This window comes from Hibiscus syriacus, unplaced genomic scaffold (assembly GCF_006381635.1).
Source record: "Hibiscus syriacus cultivar Baekdansim isolate YM2019G1 unplaced genomic scaffold, ASM638163v2 tig00110114_pilon, whole genome shotgun sequence".
Lineage (NCBI taxonomy): Eukaryota > Viridiplantae > Streptophyta > Magnoliopsida > Malvales > Malvaceae > Hibiscus > Hibiscus syriacus.
Window position 1 is genome coordinate 906,089 of NW_024062594.1, and position 24,631 is coordinate 930,719.

The following is a 24,631-nucleotide window of genomic DNA, read 5'->3' on the forward strand; positions in this document are numbered from 1 at the left end:
ATTAAAAATTGCTTATAATAATAATCTTTGATTACATTCTTGCTATCAGTTAGGGGAGTTTATGATTCTTAGTAAAAATTAAAATTATGTTCAAATAAAGTTTAAAGATTAATTTGATAGATTGAACATAATTAATTTTGATATATGAGTTGCCAATACCACTAGAGCCAAATAATTTAGCATTTTAAGTGTTTAAAATGGATTTTTGACATTTTTGTGCTTAATGCACCGATGCACTTAACAATGCATCGATGCATCCTTTTGAATGTGCATCGATGCATCCGCATGATGCACCGATGCATGCCTTGAATGTGCATCGATGCACAAGACCATGCATCGATGCATCCATCGGGTTTTTGGTTAAAAACCCTGATTCTCTTTATTTTTCTCAAAACCCTTTAAACACTCCCTCAGCCGTTCGTGCCTCTCTATCTAAAAACTCCATTCTTGCTCAAAATCAACGATTTTTCATCGGATTCTTCAAGTTTTTCATCTCCCAAACCTTCTTTTATCATCAAATCGTGCAAAACATCTCTTCATCCCTCTCAATCCGAAATTTTCAAGGTAATATTTCAAAACCTCTACTTTATTGATTTTTGATTTTAGAACTAGTTCTGATTAGTTCTAGGATGAACATTATATCGGGCATTGATTGTTTGATGATTATAAACTCAATTTTACAACTAATTTCATCAAAAACTCACAAATTTTCATGATTTTTTTTAAATTTTCGAAATAAAAAAAAATTGAAATTCTGAAATTAATTTTTAAATTTGATGTTTTTGATACATCTTATAATTTTACAAACATTATTTTCAAATAGTTTTTCAAAACCTTGCCCATTAGGATTCAGTTTAGAGAACCTTGAATTATTAAGGACTCAATTGAGTTTTGGGATTGATTATTGCATATACATGTGTTTTCAATTTGTAGGTTATATTTCTTATTCCGACTCCTTTACCATGTCTAATCCTAAACGTCCTAGGACTTCCTCTAGTCGTTCACATCGTCCTTCCGTTCCTCTACCTCCTAATCTCGTTCCTCAAACTTCTAGTGGCCTATTGAGTTCCTGTTTCAATATGCCAGAGCGTCGTAGAAACGACCTTTACAATAGATACATTGAGTCATTCCAATCCTATAGAATTCGGGAAGAACGTATTCCCTCACTTCAAGCCATGAACAAAATTGACTTTGAATACCTCCCAATTCTTAAACAATGGAAGTTTGATAAACTTTTTTCGCTTCAACCTATCGTTTTCCACCAATTAGTCTGCATTTTCTATTCCAATGCGGTCTGTATTCAAAATCAAACTCAATGTGGAACCATCGGAATTAGATCATATCTTCTAGGATAGTACATTGTTGTTGATTCCGCAACTATTGCTTCTCATTTCGGGTTAGATGATGATAGTGTGTTTGACGAAAAAGAATCTGTGGCTTATCTCTATACTCCTAATTCTAGTGTGTGTATTAAAAATAAAATCAAAATAAATCTTCCACAGGTCATTTTTAGTCAACTAGTAGACATCGTAAACATTGTTCCTTCTAAACATGTTGAAACATTAGCCTACGGATGTCTACTTAGTAACATGTTTATCAAATTTGGTCTAGACATTTCTCTCGACACTCCCATTCCTCTCCAAAATCAAATCAATCTCACTTCTTTAAAGAAAGCGGATTGGGTTCAAGATGAACGCACCGGTTTTTGGGTCTTCCGACCAAATAAACAAACTCCGGGAGCTAGTTCTTCTCGTGCTCCTCCTCCTCCCCCTCCGGCTGCGAATGTTGATCCCGAGCTTCAAGGGATATTTCAAGATATTGACGATCCAGCTAATGCACCGGAACCCACTCGGCAAGAAGATCAAACACCACCTTATTTCCGATCTTTTTTAGAGACATTTGATCTACGATTTGCTTCCATGGAGTCTCAGATTACTGAGTTTCAGAGGGAGATACATGATCGTATGGATGCTCTGACTCTTAAAGTTCGAGCTCATTATCCTTCTCCTCCCGATCCTCCGATGGAGTATATTTGTATTTCTTGTCATGCTTTCTTAAACTTAAAATTTGGATTGATTTTGATATTTCTGGTTTGTTTGTTTTTGGATACTTTGACTTTGATTGGTTGTTGAATGTTTGGACTTATTTTATATTTATGGATGCTTTAACTTAATATATATATTTGGTTTGGTTAAATTTTCTTATTTTTGCATCATTAGACATATATGACCAATTATCCATTGCATGAATATTGATTTATGAAACTAATAGCTAACCTCTCTTTTGATTGTGATCTTAGCAGCTTATAATTAATAAATCAATTGGCTTAAGTTTTTTCAAAACATTCTTGTTTAAAACGTTTTATAGAGTCTTTGATTTAACAAAAAGGGGGAGAAGTTGTGTGTCATAGTAAGGGGGAGTAATTTTTCAAAAGTTGATTTCAAAAATAATTTTCTAAATCTTAAAATTTCCCAAGTGTTTTGTTATATCAAAAAGGGGGAGATTGTTAAAAACATTTTTGATATTTCGATATAACAAATTAAGTTAAATGAATTTTAAGATTTTTACAAATGATTTTAAAATTTATATTTGATTCAATTTATCGAATATCAAATTATTACTCCAAGTCTTTGAAGATCAATTTTAATCCTTACTAAATGTGTAAAATTGTGATTTGTACTTAAACTATTTTTGAAACAATTTTCACAAAGTATTTTAAACCAAAATCAAGCCTTAAATCAATTTTTCAAAGGCATGCACCGATGCATCAATACCATGCATCAATGCATCAATGAATAAATTGAAACATCGAATGAATTCCATGCACCGATGCACTCTCCATGCATCGATGCACTCTGATTTAATTAAAACATCGAATGCATTTGATGCATCGATGCACAATCCATGCATCGATGCACCAGGCTATTTTTCAAACATCGAATGCACTTCATGCATCGATGCACTCTTAGTGCACCGATGCACTAGGAGTCCAACGGTCAAAATATTTGAAATTTTACACTGATGCACCGATGTATAATGGTCATGCATCGATGCATGAGACGTTCCCACCCAGAAAATTAATTGTTTTCACACAATAACAGCTCTATTAACTCCACTAATTATCACCAACGTTCAGAATTGATTCAAGGAGTATTTAAACAAGTTTAGAAGCCATTGATCAATAATAAGAAACATCAAGCAACTAGAATCAAGAGAGAATCAAAGAGAAAGCATCAAACCTCAAGTTTAAGCATTTCAAGCCTATTTTTCATTCAATATTCATTTTGCTTTCAAGAACACTTTTGTGCTCAATTGTATTTATTCTTGATTGTTCTTTTCTTTGTTCTAGAATTGTGCAAACAATCTACCTTATGAGGATTTCCTTGTAAGTTTGCAAATTTGTATTATTCTCTTTGGGAGAGAGTTTTCTCAAGAATTTGGGGTATAATTCTTGAGGTTTTGTAAGGTTACTCTTTGTCCTCAAAAGAAAGACAAATTTTTGAATTTGTGGAAAATCCTTAGTGTGGATAGCTAAGGTAGTGGACGTAGACTTTGATTGAGAAAGTCGAACCACTCTAAATCACTGTGCAAATCTTTTCAATTTTCTGCAAAAGCTTCCACCGAAATTTTTAATTGCCAATTCACCCCCTCTTGGCCGATTCCGTCGATCGATTAACTCAACAATGCTAGATTAGGATACGTGAATATTCATGCTTTAAAGAAATTGATAAATATGAATGTTCTGCCTAAACTAGACACAACTAGCTTTAACAAATGTGAAATTTGTGTAGAAGCTAAGCATACTAGACCTCACTTTAAGATTGTTTCTAATAGAAAGACTGAGTTGTTAGAACTTATTCATACTGATCTAGCAGATTTTAGAAACACTGAAAGTAAAGGAGGAAAACACTACTACATAACTTTTATAGATGATTATTCAATATATACAAAAGTTTATCTCCTAAGGACTAAAGATGAAGCTGAAAACTTCTTTCTTATTTATAAGACAGAAGTTGAAAATCAGTTAGATAGAAGAATCAAACGGGTTAGATCTGATAGAGGTGGTAAATATGGATCTAATTTCTTAAAAGATATTTGTGAAAAGAATGGCATAATTTATTAAACTTCAGCCCCCTATTTTCCTCAACAGAATGGTATAGCCAAAAGGAAAAATAGAACTTTAAAAGAGATGATGAATTCTTTACTAATAAGTTCAGAGTTATATGATAACATGTGGGGGGAAGCTATTCTATCGTCAACTCATATCTTGAACCGAGTTCCTCATAAGAAATTAGATTCTACCCCATATAAATTGTGGAAAAGATACGCTCCTAATTTACAATATCTGAAAGTGTGGGGGTGTCTGGCTAAAGTGGGTTTGCCAGACTTTAAAAAGTCCACCATTGGACCTAAAACCGTTGATGCAGTGTTTATAGGGTATGCTATGAATAGTGATGCATACAGATTCATGTTTTTACAAGATTATTCTATTTGTGAGTCAAGAGATACCGTTTTCTTTGAAAATACCTTTCCTTTAAAGGAACCGAGATTAAATGTCGAAACACAAATAGAATATATTCCATCAACTTCTTCTAGTAATCCTGCTAGATCTTCTGAACAAATTTTCAGATCCTATAGCTCAAATTTTTCTGTTAGATGAGGATCCTAAAACTTTTGAAGAAGCTTTAAGATCTATCGATGCTAGTTTTTGGAAAAGCGCTGTTAATGATGAACTAGAATCGATAATGTCTAATCATACTTGGGAATTAGTTGACTTGCCTAAGGAATTCAAACCAATCTCCAACAAATGGGTCTTCCGGAAGAAACTAAGGCCAGATGGTTCGATTCAGCGGTACAAGGCAAGGTTAGTCGTCAAAGGGTTTACTCAAAGGTTTGGTTTAGACTACTTTGATACATACTCTCCCATTACGAAAATCTCAACGATTCGTGCATTATTTGCGCTAGCCTCTATTCATAAGTTACAGGCACATCAAATGGATGCTAAGACTGCTTTCTTGAATATGGATCTAGATGAGGAGATTTACATGGAGCAGCCACTAGGTTTTGAAGCACCTGGTATGGAAGGGAAAGTCTGTAGACTTAAAAAGTCACTTTATGGACTTAAGCAGGCTCCTAAACAATGGTATGAGAAATTCCATAAAACTATTCTTAGTTTTGGTTTTATTGTGAATGGGTCGGATGCTTGTGTGTATTCGAAGATGTTTGACACTGAATGTGTCATCATAAGCCTGTATATTGATGACATGTTGATTTTCAGTTCTAACATCGAGTCCATTAACAAAGTTAAGAGTTTCTTGTCCACTAAGTTTGAGATGACAGATTTGGGAGAAGTTGATGTAATCTTAGGAGTCAGAGTTACCAAAACTGAAAATGGATTTTCTTTAAGTCAAGCACATTATATAGAGAAAGTGCTAAAGAAATTTGACAGTTTTGATGTCATCCCTGTTCGAACTCCTTATGACCCTAGCATACATCTTGTTAAGAATAAAGGAAGTAGCGTTTCCCAAACTAAATATGCTAAATTAATCAGAAGCTTAATGTTCTTAATGAACTATACTCGGCCTGATATTGCTTATGCTGTGAGTAGACTGAGTAGATATACTCATAATCCAAGTGGTGAACACTGGATTGCTCTTAAACGCTTACTGAAGTATCTTAAGGGTACTTTGGATTAGAAACTTGAGTTCGTTGGCTTTCCTACGGTACTGGAATGATATTGTGATACCAACTGGGTTTAAGCTCTACGAGCGGGTATGTTTTTACTTTGGGTGGAGCAGCAATCTCGTGGAAATCATCAAAGCAGACTTGTATTACTCGTTCTACCATGGAGTCAGAGTTTATAGCTCTTGACCTAGCTGGGCAAGAAGCCGAGTGGCTCAGAAGCTTGTTAGCAGATATTCCGTTGTGGGGAAGACTGACTCCTCCGGTTTCATTATTGTGTGATTCATAAGCTGCGATATGTGTGGCTAAGAACCAAGCTTACAATGGTAAGAAAAAACACATTCGCATAAGACATGAATCTGTTAGACACTTAATAAAGAGTAGAGTGCTCTCTTTAGAGTATGTGAAATTGGAAAGGAACCTAGCAGATCCACTTACCAAAGGGTTAAGTCGGAAGCTGGTCCTAGATTCGTCGAGGGGGATGGGTCTAAAGCCCATTGGTTAAGGAATTCATGGTGGATACCCAACTTAGTTATCTAAGTTCCATGTGGTCAAACGAAATCATGGAAAGACTCATAGTGCACATTCCTACTGCCTATCCCTATGACGAATAATGTGCATGTCCAGGATGAGCTTAAGTGCTCTTAATAAATTCATAGCCCAGGCTTTGGGTGGTCTTAGTGAGAAAGACTTGATGAATTTACCAATTTTGGCTTTATATATATTCTTAATAAGTTCATAACCCATAGTGAGTGGGTAGGAAATGATGAACTTACCGACAGAAATGTTGAGTTTGTTAAACTCTTAATAAATTCAAATCCAATTATTTGGATGGTTCTAGTGAGAATGACTTATTGAATTTACCGATAAATGAGGTTGAATATTTATTCTTAATGACTTCTTAGCCCAGAGTTTGGGTGGTTCATTTATAATGAACTTGAAGAAAGTCACCATACCCTTTGTGAGGTTGAGCTATTATAAAAGCTCTTAATTATTTCATATCCCTTTTAAGGGTGGTTTATGTTGAGATAAACTTGATGAAACAACCTATGTAAGTGAGAAGGGTTAGCCGCCTTCTATGAAAAATGTTGGGCCATTTTTCTAGCACACTTACTAGAATCCTGAGGTAAGATGGCCAAATATATACTTTTGTATATATATATCTTACACATCGAGGACTCAGGTGGATGAAGGGGTTAGTTGTGTGTTATGAGTTTACCCCCATCTTAGAAAGTTCCAGACTAGTTTCAGTTATCTAAGAGAAGGATTGCTCATCATCACTATGTACTAGTTCCAGATACGTTCACTAGTGCTTAAGCAACTAATCTCGCTATTGCTCTTCTGGAAAGTTTGTTTTCGAGTTTCAGAAGAATTCTTTCGCATTAGTGGGGGAATGTTGGTAATGCTCAATCGCACATAGTATTGGAAACACTATTGAGAATGTGTATTTATAATATGGAATTCCCACTTCCTTGTTGAGTGAAAAAGAACAAGGGGGACTATCGTGCATCGCCGCCGCCGCCGTCCGTCTCGTCTTGGCTCGGCTCGGCTCGGCACGGCTCGGCTTGGCTCGTGGTCGTGGTAATACGTGTCTTCGACATGTCCGCGCGGATACTATCTTTTTAGAGAAAATTCTTGAGGAATTTCTCTTTGAAAGAAACAAATGGAAAAATGTGAAAGATTTCAACTGATATTTATAGGCTGCTGAGGACTGTTTAATTTCAAATGATAACAGCTGGTTTATGAGAGTTATCAGAAATTAAACAGCTTTTCCTAAATTAAATCAAAAACGTTAAGATGTATCTAGACTGATTTTCAGCTTTGTACAGAGAAGACAAGCTGTTAATATCAAGAGTTACAGAAGTTATTTGATTTAATTCCATGGGTTACATGATATAATTTCGGGAGTTATAACAGCTGAACAATGATGCTCTGAACTTGGACTATTTTTGAGTCAGTTTCATCTAGACGTTTCAGCTGTTACAAAAGAAGAGCTTTAATCCTGAAATTTTATGGACGATTTTAACCCTATTTCTAGCCTATAAATAGAGGGTTATATTCAGCTTCTGAACTCACTCCCAACATTCACAATTCACTCTCAAAGTGTTTTCTGCAATTATTCTTTCTGTGCTTTCCGATAAGAAGAGCAATACCACCGGCAGTCCACTCCGATTTCGGGTGTACGGAATTCAGAGCAACAGTGTTAACCTCGGGGGACGGTCCGCCTACTGCAGCGATTACACACATCAGGACGAATTTGTTTCTAAGGCAGTGGTTATACCACGACACGATTTACGAATTTGTTCCTTTTAATTACTGTTTATATTTCCAGTCAGTGTTAACGGTGTAGTTTTACTGTTTATATATCCAACATTTCCTACCCTCATGTTGTTGATCGGGATCTGATCACTATCAATGGAGACTGGGACTTAGATAAGTTCAGACAATCCTTGAGTGAAGACCTTATCCATCTTGTCTTAGCAACTCCTCCGTCAACTGACACATGTGGTGAGGACATCCCTACTTCGAGGTGGGACCATTCTGTGTTCTGTATGGTCAATACTGCCTATAACCTACTTAAGCACGACAGTTGGGAACCAAGGAATAATGCCTAAAATATAGTTTGGGAGTTTGACGGCCCAGAGAGAATTCGTCATTTTATGGCTTATTTTTCGCAACAGGGCCATAACCAACGCTGAGCGCAACAGGTGGGGCCTCTCTGTCGATCCTCGGTGTTCGATTTTTGACTTGGAGGAAGAATCTATCATCCATGTTTTGCGTTATCACCCCCAGGCTCGAGCTGTCTGGGAAGTTCTGATTCCGAACCATGCTACTCTCGGCTTCTTCAACACTCCCGTTATGAACTGGCTTAACTCAAACCTCGCCGTGCAGTCTGTGCTCAACTGTACTGAGTTCATGTGGAGACACCTCTTCGGGATCCTCGTTTGGAGGCTCTGGAAGCAGCGTAACTTCGTCTTTAAGGGTAGATCTGGTCTTCGACTGTTATCATTCAATCGACAAGAGCTTGAGCGGCGAGGATAAAGAATAACCAGCATAAGGCAACCACCAATACCGATTAGTACAAGAATGGCTCATGGAGACCCCCTTCAGCGGGTGTTTTTAAACTAAACACCGACGGTGCTATGAGCCTTAACACTATGAAAGCCACTTTTGGGCCGGGGGGGGGCTATTCGTGATAACCATGGAGATTGGATCACTGGTTTTACCCGGAATATTGGTCAATGCTCCGCCTTCTAAGCTGAGCTCTGGGTGGTGCTAGACGGGCTTGAGATCGCATGGAACCATGGTATTCGCCATATGGTGGTGGAGATTGACAACAAGTCGTCCGCAGACTCACCTCCTCACCCCATATGCATGAGATATCAAATCTCAGGAGGATTCGTAGCATCACGAACCGCCAGTGGAGACTCACTTTCGTTCACACCCCACGTGTTCCCAATAAATTGGCCGATGCCTTGGCTCGTCTTGGGCGAAAGACGAATTTAGGCCTCTCGATCCCCATACACCCTCCTCGAGAAATACAATACATTCTTACTCTGGATAAGTCTGCTTTAAGCAGGTGTAGTCGTTGCTAATTTTCTTCCTTTTATTTGTAACCAAAAAAAAAGTTTTGGCAGAAATATTTATACGTAGAAAACCTATAAATGGAGCACATGATACTATTTTACACAATACAAATCTCCACTGGACTCTAACCCAACCTATAGCTGAAAAAACGCAATGGGATGTAGTCGACACGTTGAATACTATAATCTAAGTAAATAACTATAAGAGACTTGAATGTACAATCTACGTTCCTTCCATGGCGCTCACATACATTAATTCCTCATTTTGCAAAATTTCTTGCCACTGAAAAACAAGAAATTAGAAAGATCAGTGGAAGGGATGGGTGAAGAGAAAAACCGGAGGAAACTCAGAGAAGCCTCACCTTTGGAGCCTAATGGCACAACAACAACAACATGCATATCGGCATTGTTCGGCGGAAGCTGTAACCGAAGAGGATAAAGCTTCCCGTTCAAAGGGCTGCGCGTACACACCACAATATCCTCGTGCCCTGTTTCTTCCATTAATTTTTGAGTCAGTTCAGCCACATTGTTTCCCTTGAAACGAAAAGAGTAACCTTCCACTGCCTCATCATCGACCTCCCCGTTGTCGTCAACCACATGGTAGTATATCGTCCTACCTTCGGATTTATGTGGCGAATCCACATAAGAATCACTCGACTGAGCCGAAACTGCAGAAGGCGAAGTAGATTCCAAGTTCAACGAATCTGCGTGAGGAACAGCAGGTGGAGACTTGTCTTCAATCTCCACAATATCAACATCCCACAGAATCCAATCTTGAGTAGCGGTCCTATGAGGAATATCGTGAGTCACCGAGTTCCTCCATGGCGGTAACCCTCCATTGGCTCTCAAGAAGTTACCGTACTGAGTCTTGAGCTTCACGTGATTCCCTGCACTAATGGGTTCCCACTCGACCGATGAGTCAAGCCTCTTAGGCAGCGACTGAATCACCTTTCGACCGGTCATCCCGAGTAAAAGGGGTTGATTTGAGGCGGTGAGATACTTGTTGTAAATGCTTTTAAAGCGGATGATGTTTTCGAATCCGAGTACGAACTCCACGGTCCATCGGGCGTTCTTGGATGAGCCGTTCCGGTCTTGAGAAACGGATTCTTCATCTTCCCCGGCCACAAGATACTTGTCGTGGTGACTCCGTAGGCGCACCGCTTTGACGTTGAGGAACAAATCCATCGCCGCCCCATATTTGTTAGAATTTGTCTGTCGAACAAAGTGGAATAAGGAAGACGGAAGTGAGCAGTAAACAAAGACCAACCAAACCTTGGTTTAATCCAACTCGGTTTTCGTTTGTCTGAAAGTGAAGCCTTTGAAAATGCGGATAATTACAATAAATGATGTATATAAACATAAAATCTTACGCAACATAATTCAAGACGTAATCAAAATGACATTTTTCTGGGGAAAATACGAGCATGTGTATCAAGGTGGAGAAGACATTGCCGCTAAGGGAAAACAACGAATAAAACAAAATTTTATTTTATTATATCATGTGAAAAAGACTATTGAAATTAATTATAACATGAAAATAAATGTCAGTGTTACCTTTTTGCCCTAAAATCCTTTATGCATCATCCAAATAATCATTCATTTGGCCATTAGACTCCCATTAAAAGGTGAATCCCACTATGGAATACTCTTAAAAAGTCGACACTCTCATTACCATTGATTTCTCACCCAAAAATGAAAACCACTCAGGTGAAGGATTCACGATACTTAAAAACCATAATAAATAAAAAAAGATGCCGGACTCCATTTGATCTTATTATATAGTTATATTTTTTAAATGTAAATACATACTTATATATATTTAAAAATAATTATTATAATATCTCTCTCTTTTTTCTACATATATACACTTCAATTATCTCTTTATCTTAATAAAAATTAAATAAAAAATCAATCCATATCAGTCTAAGGTGAGTTTTTACTCTAAAATTCAAATAAATTCGAAACAAGAGAAAATTATTAAATATTAAGATAAATTAAGGTCAAATAAAAGACTTTACTCTTTTTTTATCGTGATTGAAATGATAAAAAAAATCACCAAGTGTTCATCCTTCAATTTTTTGTTACTTTTGTAAGTGCCCCTTCTAAGTGGTGCTCCATTTTAGTTAAGCTAGTGCGGAAGATTAGGTGAATATAGTGGACTAACATCTTCTCCCGCTTTAATTGCATTATGTGTTCGTATACTAAATCAATTCATTTTTACTAACATATCATTATATAGTTCATTAACATAAAATAAAATTATGCATAGTTTTACTAAATACTAGTTCCTTCTTCAATAAATGACATTTCATGTATCAACATGATGTTGTTCATAGGTTCACATTATACAAAAACTATACATTTCGATGAAAAGAACGGCGTCGTACTGTCTTATCCATGCATCTACATCCCAAACGTCAAAGCAATCCAAATGTCTTAATTAATATACATAATGTATGGTTTAAACAATAATATGCGTCTTTTCAGCTTGTCTTAGTACCATTAATGATATTAATGTGTTCAAAATTAACAAGCTTTCCCTGAAACATGAATTAAGGGTGTTTTTTGTTCATACCACTTAGTCAAACTTTTGTTCTACCTACGATTTACGTGTCTTTAATTCGTAGGTTTAGGGTTTTAATGACAAAACTATAATCTATATTTTGTCCTTTGCAATATGCATACGATCAATAACGATTAGAAGACCAAATTATGATAAAGTTAATTAAGCAAGGGGGGCAGGGGGGGTTAAAGCACCTTACGTACCTGTTTGGGTGATCCTGTTGAAACCATTGAAAACCTCGGAGACTTCAACGACGACACGACGGAGATCGGCGACTGTGTCCCTGACCCTAAAACACCATCGCTCAAAGCCTCCAAAACCTCATCGGATACAGAAGAAAAGCTTGAAACTGATGATATATACTCCATTACGGAATCTGACTCCGGCACCTGAACCGCCTCCACATCCCACAACACCCATCTCTGCGTCCCACCAGTATGGGGTTCGTCGTGAGTGACGGAGTTTCTCCACGGCGGCGTCCCTCCATTCCCGCGCAGAAATTTACCGCACCACGTCTTGAACTTGATCTGGAAGCCGTCTCTTATAGGCTCCCACTGGAGTTTCCAGTCCATCTTATCGGGTACCGTTTGCAGCACCTTTTTACCCGTCATGCCTAAAAGAAAGGGTATATCGGTGGCCGCCAAGTACTTCCCATGGCAGCTTCTGAGACGGATAACGTTTGGTTTATCATGAACAAGCTCGACGAACCACCTAGCTCTTTTGCCTGAATTATTTCGGCTTTGACGAACGGTTTCTTGATCGTCGTCGGCCACTAGGTATTTCTCGAGGTGACTCCTCAGTTTCACAGCCTTCGCTTTTGTAAAAATCTCCATGAACGAACGGCACCAACCTCAACGAAAGAAAAAAAAAGGTTTTTGGAAGTGAAAATTATGTATAAGATGACATGAAGTGATTTGAATTTGATTATTCAAGATTATGTGAGTATAATAATAGACGGGAAAAGGTTACTTTGTCTGAATTTTCTTGTAAGGATTGAAGTAGTTGGAATTTATTTAATTTTCTAAGTAAGCAAGATTGTGAAGGGCGCTGCGCTGGGGATAACTGATAAGGAAGAAGATGAAGGGGAAATTACCAAAGAGGGGTAAGTCTACAAGTTTTGGTTGACGATTAAAAAGAAAGTTCCAGGTGGTTGCCCTCGTTTATTACAAGGAGAACTAGATTACCTGTCAGTCTCCCACGCGCTTAAAGGGGTGCTGAAGGTAGGCCACGCGTATGTAATTAATTTGCCTACCAGGATTGCGAGTAGGGAAGTGTTTGTAGTAAATCACGCGTGGGGTTTGGCGGGTTCCCTTCCCTGCTTGACCTCTCCTCTAGATGATTTCAGGTTTGAGGCCAATGACTTGTAGTTCTGAAATTTCTTATATTTGCGGCAGTGTTCAGATTGGGGATTTCCTCCTCATCACTCAAATTTTCCTTCAAATTTCTTATATTTGATTTTTAAAAAATAAAATAATCTTTAAACTATATATATTTATTTAATTTATCTTAAATAGATTTTTAATTAAGTAAGGTAAATATTCAGATTTAGTTTCATATAAAGCGAGATAATATTAACAAGATATACACATAATTTTATGTTAGTCAAATTTATAAAATTTTAGAAATGAGCGAATTAATAAAGTTAATGGATCTCACAGCCCCACAGTCCCCTCGATTCATCCCTAAATATAAACATTTTTAATCACTCTAATAATTAATGGATCCCAATCTAAATAAAATTTTATACTAATGTTAAATAACTACTTTAAGTCACATTTTTTAGTACTAATAAGACTTCCACAAAGATTTATGCATTTGTTTTAATAGCAAAGTAATAGCAAAGTAATTTAGGTACTTCAAGTAAAAAATAATTTATATATTTATTTTAGTGAAAAATAATTAAAAAATAATTTATATATTTATTTTAGTGAAAAATAATTTAAGTACTTAAAATTATTTTATATATTTATTTTAATGAAGAATAATTGAAATAATTATATCTAATATTTTAAAGAAAAATCGTAATTTGAGCCTTTTCCAAAATGTTATGTATCGATTTACTTACAGAAGACAAATTTATTGATTGTTAAATGTTTGAGTTAACAGGTATAGTTTGTTTTAGTTTAATTGAGACATTGAGATTGATTTTTTTTAAATGCAACACCGTTATTTTTCTACTTTATTTGAAGGAATTAATCTCTAGTTATACGGTTAAATAAATAAGTAAATGAAATTCCTAAATCATACAAAAAAAATTAAAAAATATTGATTAACCAATGAGTCATAAATAATTTTTAACATCTTAATTAAGATTATAAATAAATTAAATATATCATGTTTGAATTAAGGGTAAAATACACAAATAGTCCCTCTTCTATAGGGTGTTGTTGTATTACATCCTTCAACTATTAAAAGTTACAAAATGATCCTTCAACTATAGGGCATCGCTTTGTCAAGTCCCTCAACTATTAAAAGTTTTCAAAATGATTACATGACTATTCATATATTCCAAACTCGTCCTTTTACGATAAAAAAATGATGACATTCTAAGCTGAATGTTAATATATTGACTGAAATATGTTAAAATCTAATCCTAAAATCTCAAACTACTATCATATCTCAGTCAACATGTTAACGTCTAGCTCAAATGATCGTCAAATTTTACCAAAAAAATGACGAGTTTTGTAATACTCCAAATTTTGATTAGTGACCAAAATGTAAGTTTTGAAAGTTTAGTGGCCAAAGTATAAAATTGGGAAAAGCTTAAGGATATAAGTGGTAATTTTCCCAAACAAAATATTCTATAAATAGATAATTTACTTTTGAGAGTGGGGTTTTATTGAAATCAGATTCTTGATTCAGAATTTACGTTGAAAACTAGAAATGGTTAAAGTCTGGTAAGAAATCGATAAATCAGATCAAATATAAATTTAAGGAAAAATTAAAGGATGATAAATTAGGCTTAAAAAATATTATTTCCACATGTTAAAATGATGGAAAATAATATGTATCATTGGATTTGAAAATTTATTTCCATGTTTAATTTGAACCGTTTGATCAAAGTGGCAAGATTGCAATTTTAGGAAAGTTGTTTGGTAAAATTGTATAAAGGGTAAAATATTGTGTTCATCTTTGACTTTGGAAAGATGATAATGTTATGTGGCTTGTAATTATTGTAAATATCAAGTTCATTAATGGTAAAATGTATATTTCTCATTAAATGAATATTTTATTTATTTAAGCTTAAATAAAGGTTAAATTAACATTAAATTACAAGAAAATTTCATGAAACTTAGGTCATTTTTCAGCTCCATTTCGTGCTCACCATGACCTAGGTAAGAAAAATTTTATTTTTCATTTTTGAACAATTTCCTTTGGATTTTGGATCATGAGTGAAATAGAAAATTGTTTTATTCGAAAAACGCTATCATTTGGTACCTTTATTGCTTGCTAATTTAGTTTGTGTTCAAATATCCCAAATTTTAGGGTTTATGTTCACATTAGGGTTTATAAAATTGATGAAGTATTTTGATGTTTTTGAGGTTGTAGAATCAATTCCAAGCATGATTTATGATTAAAATCAATTAGAAATGCCTATATAAGCTATGAGTAATTTCAGCCTAACCCTAATCTTGGAGAAAGTTTATGTTATGATGAAATTTGATTAGGGATTTGATTGTAGAGTTTGTATAAGGTTGAATAGAGGTTGATTTCATGTTTAAATTGAATAAAAATCGAGTAAAATCATGAAAACCCTAGTCTTGGGGTACATAAACCATTCGACCTTTAGGAAGATGATGGGGAAAAATTGTGAAAAATTCATGTGGCTCATAAATTATATTGGAAAGATTTTACAAGCCTTAGAAATATTTTTGGGCCAATCTATAATTTTGTGAAAGTTGGGGGACCAAATCAAAAATTACACAAAAAGTTATGGGTTGTTGTATAACTGCTCAAAAATATTGTACTATGCTGGAAATTTTTATGTGGGGACTGAAATTGAAGTTAGAATGTGAAGTTTAGCCATTTTGGAAAGTTGGCAAAGTTTGAGTGCTAAATGGTAAACATTGAGAAAATTAGTGGATTAAATGGTAAATATGACATTGTTGAGGTATTTGGGCTGAAAGTTTAATGCTGGGAATTATTGGGCTTATTTGGGTCTTGAATTGAATAATTAATGACAAGAGTCCAAATATGAATAAAAAAGAAAAATTAAGATGAATTTTTAGAAGAATTCGAAATAATAATACTTTTTGAGTATTATTATTAAGTACGAAATATTAGTAAGAATACTAACATGTATTTTATATTTGTATATGCTTTGTATGGATGCTCATGTAGATTGTGATACGAGCAAAACGAAAGGCAAGGAAAAAGTTCAAGAATAATCGAATTTTGATAGTAAGGCATAATAGTGAGGCATGTTAGGTCAGTGCAATTATTTTGTATTTATATAATATGAAGACGACTTGCGATGAGTCAACCTCAAATATTTTTATAAAAGCATGTTTTACCATATTTTGAAATATTTTCATAAAATTTATGAAAATGATTTTACGACTAATTTTAGGGTATGAACTGCCTTAAAATAGATGGATGAACTTTTATATTATTTTAACAGTTATTGATGTTTCAGAATAAATGTTTAATATGCGAATGTGATATAAAGGACTATAGTATGTGCGTTGAGAGTCATAGGTGCATTTCGACATACTTAGAGTATGATGGTTATTGATCGATTTTGTTTAATGCATATGTTGCATTTTCGTATCAATCCCTTTGTGTACTTTCGACATTATGTGTGCATTCATGGTATTCATAATGAGTTTGTGAATTACCATTTCAATGTATTAGTATAATGTCGCTATTACTACAATACATATACTTTTGTTTAGCACTTATGTACAACTCATGTACCTTACATTCTCATTTGACATACATTGGGCTATGGAAGAGTACTTTTGTATATATCGATTGATGGATATGTTGTGCATACTAAATATTGTTTCATATGTTATTTGATAGAAACTTGGCTTATCAAGTCAATTTTTACGTGTTTGTGTATTTTATATGATAAATCGTATTTTGACCTTATAATGGTTTATTCATGTTTTTAAAATGTCTTACTTAATTTATTACGCCTCACTAAGTGAATACTTAGCGTGTAAAAATTTTCACGCATAGGTTTAGTGTACGAATCAGAGTGAAGAGTGCAACTGATATCATCTATCAAGGATTGCCTCATCAGTAACAGTATGACATCTCTAGATGTTTAGTTTGATATTACTAGTTGACATGTACTTAGATAAGTTGTGATGCTCTGATAAGAAACTTGGTACTTGGTTGTAGTATTATATTATATTCGAACTTAAACTATTGTTTGATGGATTTTAAACGTTATTATATATATATATATATATATATATATATATGTATTTGAAGAACGTTTTATAAATTATATTATTAAATCGTTTATTTAAAGAAACAAAGTTTTACTGGTTTCAAGTACGAAAATGTTTTAAAAGTCATGTGACATCTATGACTCGTGTACGGGGACATATACGGGTAATGGGTGTTACAAATTTGAAACATATGAATAATTGTGTGACTATTTTGTAACTTTTAATAGTCGATGGACTCAACAAAGTAACTTCGTATACTTAGATAATCATTTTATAACTTTTAAATAGTTGGGAGAATTAACAATACAATGCCCTATAGTCTGAAACCATTTGTATACTTTACCCTTAAATTAAATGTGTTTAATAGACAAATTTTAACACGAAATAAGACATGAAAAGTTGTAAGATTCTATGATCTTCGTCATTGCTTACAAATTTTAGTAAATGACTTCATAAATCCGGCATTAAAGGAAGATTCAATCCAACTGGGACAAGGGATTCGAGGAAAACTCGTCTAGCCTTTACCTCAGATGAATTTGTTATTCTAGTTACACTGGAATTCTAACCTCTCCCGATGCGGAATGGGATGAAGTTCTCTTCTGTGCATGCTCGTTTTCTTCACAGCTAGCTATACGCTGGTTATGCTCGTTTCCTTGAAGTGCATTTGCAGTTATATTTTTATATGCAGTTTGGATCTTGAACTGGTTTTAAACAGGGCATATATATATCTTCCTACCTTTGCCATCTTGTCATGCTTGTAAAGAGTAAAAGTGGTGTTTAAATTTATCTGGTTAAATCAAAGTGTTATGTGGATGAAGGGGGAGGGGGAAAGATGAAGGGGAGGAATTTAAAATATATATATATATATATATATATATCTTATTTTTAAATAAAAAGTTTAGAAAAATATATCAATGATTATAATCAGGTAACGATCGAATTTAATGACTATTACCGCGTAGATAATTAAAAGTATAACAAAAGAAATTTTAAACACCTATTTTTAACATTTTTTTAAATATTTAAAATTAATTTAGGATATAATTTAAACATTTTTTACATTAAACCTTAATGTTAAATCCTTCTTAGAAAAAAAAAACTCAGGAAACCCGAAAGTTATTTAGAAAATAATGGACAAAATCTGAGAAAAAAACCTTAAGCATATGACATGTGTCATTTGGCAGCCAATGAAGAAGGCGGCATTGCCAGATTTTGTATAGCTAACAACAAAGTAAAAAAAAAATCTTAAGGGTGCGTTTGGTTCACGGAATATAAGATTACTAGTGGGAATAGTATTACCGGAATGTAACATTACCTAACATATTACTGAAAATGTTATATTACCGTGTTTGGTTTGTTTGACAGTAATGTAAGATTACAGTGTTTGGTTTGTTTGACAGTAATGTAAGATTACAGTGTTTGGTTGAAGGAATAAAAGATTATTAGAATGTATATTTTACCAAATTGACCTTGTTCTATATTTTTTAACAAGTGAAATTTTAAATATTTAAATAAAAATTTATCGATAATATATTTAAATAAAAATTATTTATATAAAAATCATCGATAATATATTATTTTATTATTTAAATATATCATGTATTATTTTAATTTTAATTAATATTAATTTTTACATAATTTATCTACAAATATATTAAAATTTTACTTCAACATTTAACTAAATATTCAATATTTTAGGGATTTTTAACTTTCACTATGATATTGAATCGACCATTACAATGATTCCGTTGGATAATGTTTTCCACACAAAATAGCTATAACCATTAAAAATAAGTTTTTCATTCTTGTTGTCGATGATTTATTAGATGAATTATTAGGGGTTAAATATTTTTCAAAAATTGATTTAAGCTAATATTACCCCACTAATATTCATAATATGTTATAAGCGGAGATAACAAATATATACTGAGCCTGGGTTTATTCTTTTCATGTGTTCTTTTCTGCTTCTTGTCGTGCAGAGAATCTAAATTATGGGAAAGCAGTGCATGACTATTCAAAAGATAGAAACCAAGTTTTGGCTATGTATGCAAGTTGTGGTTGCATGGATATGGCTCGGCAATTGTTTGGTCACGTGACACTGTTGTAACGGTTTAGGGGTGTTCGATGCACACTGGTTGAGAATGCTTGACACCTTTGTAATGGTAACGTGATCGAAGTCAAGAATTTTTTTGATCGATTGGACCGAACGCTCTAGGAAGAAAACCTGATCAAGTAAAATACTGAGTGATATACCAGTTTATGTGCATCTTGTTGTATTAGATAACCAAATAGATACATGTATTTGTTGATATGAACGGTTTTGGAGGAGCTTTGCCTATTGATAGTGCGGATTGATATGTGTTCTAAATGTGGGAGGTTAGAAAGAGCAAGAGGGGTTTTTGAGAAAATGACAAGAAGAAATGTAATATCTTAGATTATTATGGTCAATAAAAACAGAGAGCCATAACAGTGTAGGGGGAAACTACTCTTGCATTTGGGACAACAAGCAGAAAAGACAAGGTTTTTACTATATAACAAAAACTATCAAAAGTAATTAACATATTCGAAAACTAGCACATTACTTGCAAGTCATATACAACATAACAAAAAGAAGTATAACATTAACCATCAAAAGCTTGTTCAATGTTCAGACTTACAAAAGATAATAGCCATGGCATTCTAAACTTAATCATATATGTTGGCTATATTATATACACAAAATATTTTGCAAGTCAAAACATTGACATATATCTGGCTAAGCCACACAAAAAAGTTGGGACCATATACTAAAGTCATAATCAAAAAGAGGTCGACATAATTATAGAATGACCACAGTCAAAATGATGGTCTAAATTGACGACATTCAACTAATTTCTTAATCACATAATATTGCTTGAATTCTTTTGGCAAAGAAAAGAAGAAATCTACCTTGTGCGCATCTTTGCTAATATATTCTCCTGCAGTAAGCATTTCATCAGTGGACAGTCCTTCAATTTTTATGATTTCAGTGAAAATCGACATTCTTCGGTCATTTCCTTCTGCCTCCTTTTTCAATAAAGTAGTAATATCCTTAATTTCTTTGGCAGTTTCTCGGTATGCAGCACCGAACTTACTTATCTCCTGTACAAGCTCGGTTAACCCATCATCACTTCGAGACCTTTTCTTGCTAGCTACTTTTTTCATTGTAGGGGTAGAGGTCGTAGCATCAGATGTTTGGCAAGTTGAAGCACCAATATCCTCTCTTGATTCAGAATCTCTTACTCCCTCTTCTTCAAGTAATGCATCTATAAATGCATTGTCTTTAACATCAATATGTTCGACTGCATCAGCTGCTGTCTCAGCTGCTGTTCCTGTAGCTCTTTCTTTTCCAAATATATGAACAAAGTCATCAAAGAATGGAAATGAATTGTTTCTCAATCCAACAGCAGTTGGATGACTCTACAATATAATAAAATCGTATATTTAATAAATCTTACAATTACCTATGTAGATAACAAAGAGTACATGAAGAAGATAAATTCAATTAAAATACTTACTCTAACCCAATCATCAAACACATCCTTTGGTGCAGTTAAACATTTTTCTTCTTCATTCCATCCGAATCCACTTCCAATATTCAACATTTCAGATAAAGCATTGTATTATCTTTTGAGTAGCTTCACTCTAGATTCAATATGTGGATGGGCCCTAATTTGTGATGTCGGAAGCTTGATTTCTAACATCTTTTCAAGATGAGATAGATAACCCGATCTAAATGTTCAATTATCAGCTTTCCAATGTGGGTCTTCAGCCAAAATGTGTAAGCATTCAACAAGTGCAACATCCTCCTCTTTAGTCCACGTCCTTTTAGTTACTAAAGACTTAACCTTTCCAGATGTCTGTTTCCCCCCTTTGAGATTCCATATTTGATGTTGACATATTGCTCTTCGAAATAATCTAAGAAGATGTATATAAAATATGTATAACATAACATAAAACATGTCATCATCGTCAATAATAATCATTAGATAAAATAAAACATGAAATCTATACATAAATAATGAATGTCCATAACAAATAAAATTCGAATTTTATATAAGAGAGATACATAAAATTTAATAAAGTTTATTCCATAAAATATAAAGATGTCAAATACATTAAAGTAATTACCACTAGCATTAGATAAAATGGAAGGTGAAAGTACATACATAACATAAAATAACATCTATCCTAAAGTACGTGACGCCAACCAACTAGTAAACATATCTTCTGCTAATTTGTCTCTCCACTCAGTCCAAGCACTGCTTGGCTCACAATGTCTGATCATTTCTACCTCATTAATCTCTTCAACATGCCTACTATCTTCAGTATAGTTAGATTCAATAGTGAAATTATGGAGAAGACAACAAGCGAAAATGAGTCTACATTGTGTTTTCACTGGATAAAATGATTTTTCCCTTAAAATTGCCCATCTCGCTTTCAATATGCCAAAACATCTCTCAATGCAATTCCTAGCTTGAGAATGTTTCATGTTGAAATATTCTTGAGGGGTGGTAGGTTGATGTCCTTCTCTCCAATCATTCAAGAGGTATCTTTGACCTCTATATGGTGCAAGAAATCCCTCTCCATTCGTGTATCCAACATCACATAAGTAGTAACACCCTATATTATTTTAATTTAAAAAGTGAATTAATAACCAAACAATTGTAAGAATTTTACATTATATATATATATATATATATATATATATATTAATAACCTAATAATTTACCTTGTGGAACATTTAAACCATTCTTCTACTAATGGCATCTCTGAGTATTCTACCATCAGCTGCAGAACCTTCCCACCCATGTAAAACATAAATGAATTGCATGTTTGGTGTGCAAACACCAAGTACATTTGTCGCAATTTCATTTTTTTTCTCTTGTTCTGTATCTAGGTTTATCGATTGAAGCTACATTGACCTTAATATACGTTCCATCTAGAGCACCCAAACATCCCTATATTCATCAAATAAAATTAAGTTACATTATTACTATCCATTTCTGTATTAAGTATTACTAATTAACTTAAAAGAAAGTTCAGAATTATGATACAATACCTTAAACCATTTCCATCTATCGTCTGTTAAATTATCTTGTATCAGTTCTGGTTTTCTAAAAAGACTCGGATGCAGTTTCAAGACTGAAGCTAACACTTCATGGAGAACTCTACTAATTGTTTCACCAGATCTTACTGTTTGACGTTTTAGAACTCTAATCTTAATATGGTGGGATATAATATGAAGGAAAGTAATAACCATTTCTTCTATAGACATAGACCGACTCTCTTTTAACCCACATTTACTTTGTAATAGGTGACACAATTTGAGAAATGCTCTCCTATCCATTCGATAATTATCAACACTTTGTCTATCGCTTTCAAATACAATTTTATGTAAATTAAGTGATCTAATATTGTGTCTATGAAGTCTTTCATGTGCATAACTTATTTTAGGTCTATTTTTATATTTTCTAAGAATAACTGAAATAACCATAAGCATATGACACACAATCTCCATCATTTGCAGTTATAAAATAAGAATTGTGGCGATATGCATCTTCTTTCGCATCGGTAAACGAGCCATAACTGTTATTATGAACAAATATTTTAATATTAGAACATAATAATATTGAACAAGAACAATTGTGTGTCATCACATTAAAAATAAATGAAAACTAATTTAACATGAGATTAGAAAAGATAAAAGCGAATGTGATCAAGCAAAAACCAGTAATGTAACCACCAAATTTCTATTTCAAGCATCAAGAATTCAAGCATGTAAAGAAAAAAGTGATTCTTATTTGCAGAAAACTCGTGAAAAGTAAGATCAGTCGATAACCAAAGATAAGCTAACTCTCAAGCCTATAAAATTGTAATAAAATTTATATTATACAATTTCTAGAAACTGGAAATTTATATTTATCTTTATTGCATTCTTATGCAAAAAGGATGAGCTTCTTTTAGGTTTCTATAAGATGGTTACTTCTGATTATTAAAATACTGCATTCCTGTTAACCTACCGTTACGAAAAAGATCTATGCAGCAGTCTTTGAATGGAGAAAAAAAAATTAGGTGGAACGATGTCCCATCCAGTACAAACTAAAATGTTGCTAGGGTTTAAAGTTAAGTTTATTATCTTAGTGAACTTATGAGGTTTAAAACTATTCTTATATTAGACAAACAATATGCTAAAAACATAATGCTATTCTTAGCTTGCATGTATGTAAACGTGACAAAAATAACTCATGTTTGAATAACATCAAAGATAAAGGAGAGAAGCTCATTGATTTATCATGCATATTCCACAAATAATGCATTGCAGCATGTTGTGCCCAGTTGATTTTGAAAATGCTAGGGGTTCTGAAATTGAAGACCTGGTTTCAAAACCGAGGCCTTGGTTCCAAAACCTAAAAGCTTTCTGGAAAATGAATTTCAATACTGGCTTGAAATTTTGAAATTGGGGTAAAAAATTGATTTGTTTTTGTATTTTTGACACTAAGAAAATATTTTAAGATCATAGATTAAATCAAAAACACTTGAAACTCAATTTTGAATATATATAACTTAGTAAAACCATTTTAAAAACTTCATATGGCAAATCTAGATATTTAATTTTAATAATGCAATTTTTTACAATTTAATCACTTAATAAAACTTGTTATATCAAAATCAAATATTAATTCAACATAAAAGAAGTTGGTGAAATTCAGAAATTCAAACAGGACACTAACAACAACTCTGGAGAAACTAAACACAACCAAACCTTACGTTCTTGTTTAGCACCAAATGCATCATACGAAAGTGATTTTGCACAGCAATGTAAGGAATATATTACAAGAACTGATGCACCAAAATTTGTCACCATCTTGTACGTAAACACAGTGCAGAAAACTGTTTCAATTTTTCTCATGATAGATAGAAACCAAGTTTAAACTGCCACAGGGAATAGTAAATGGCATACATCTTTTAGATAACTCCCATGTGTTCAAGTAAACTCGGCCAAACAAAGTCGGGTAAATAACTTCTGCTTCAGCCTCGGGTTTGTTTCCTTGACATTAACCTTCATTTTTGTATAGGTTCTTTTCAAGGACTTTGGATGAAGAAACCAAAGAAAAGGATGTCTTTGTAAGCTAATGAACCATTGAATGTTGTTCTAGTGGTACTCATATAAATTTCATGTTTCTATATTCATTTTTATGATAATTGGGAGTTAGCCAAAAGAGAAGGGAGGAGAGGGTTGATGAACTAATATGGAGGGGCAATGTTACATGACTTTCGGACCAGATCACCTTAAATTTTGATGTCAGAGAGATTTGAAGCAGTCCATAAGTATTTATGCACTCTCTAAACGACACTTTGCTCATTTGGATTAAGAC

The 24,631-nt window shown here is 33.7% G+C and overlaps 1 protein-coding gene across 2 annotated transcripts in view; it reads right to left on the minus strand.

The window, feature by feature from the left end:
• Positions 1-1,912: 1,912 nt before the first annotated feature.
• The window catches only part of LOC120215239, a 40,688-nt gene continuing 17,969 nt past the window's right edge, over positions 1,913-24,631 (minus strand). The window contains exons 2-5 of one of the 2 annotated variants that reach the window (XM_039212967.1): positions 12,036-12,715; positions 9,632-10,481; positions 9,512-9,552; positions 1,913-1,931 (exon numbers count right to left, since the gene is read on the minus strand). In XM_039212967.1, the coding sequence (XP_039068898.1) occupies positions 9,530-9,552; positions 9,632-10,481; positions 12,036-12,665 (1,503 nt within the window). In that variant the 5' untranslated portion in view covers positions 12,666-12,715 and the 3' untranslated portion in view covers positions 1,913-1,931; positions 9,512-9,529. Of the gene's footprint in view, positions 1,932-9,268; positions 9,553-9,631; positions 10,482-12,035; positions 12,716-24,631 lie in introns of those variants that run through there. The other variant, XM_039212966.1, reaches the window with a different exon arrangement.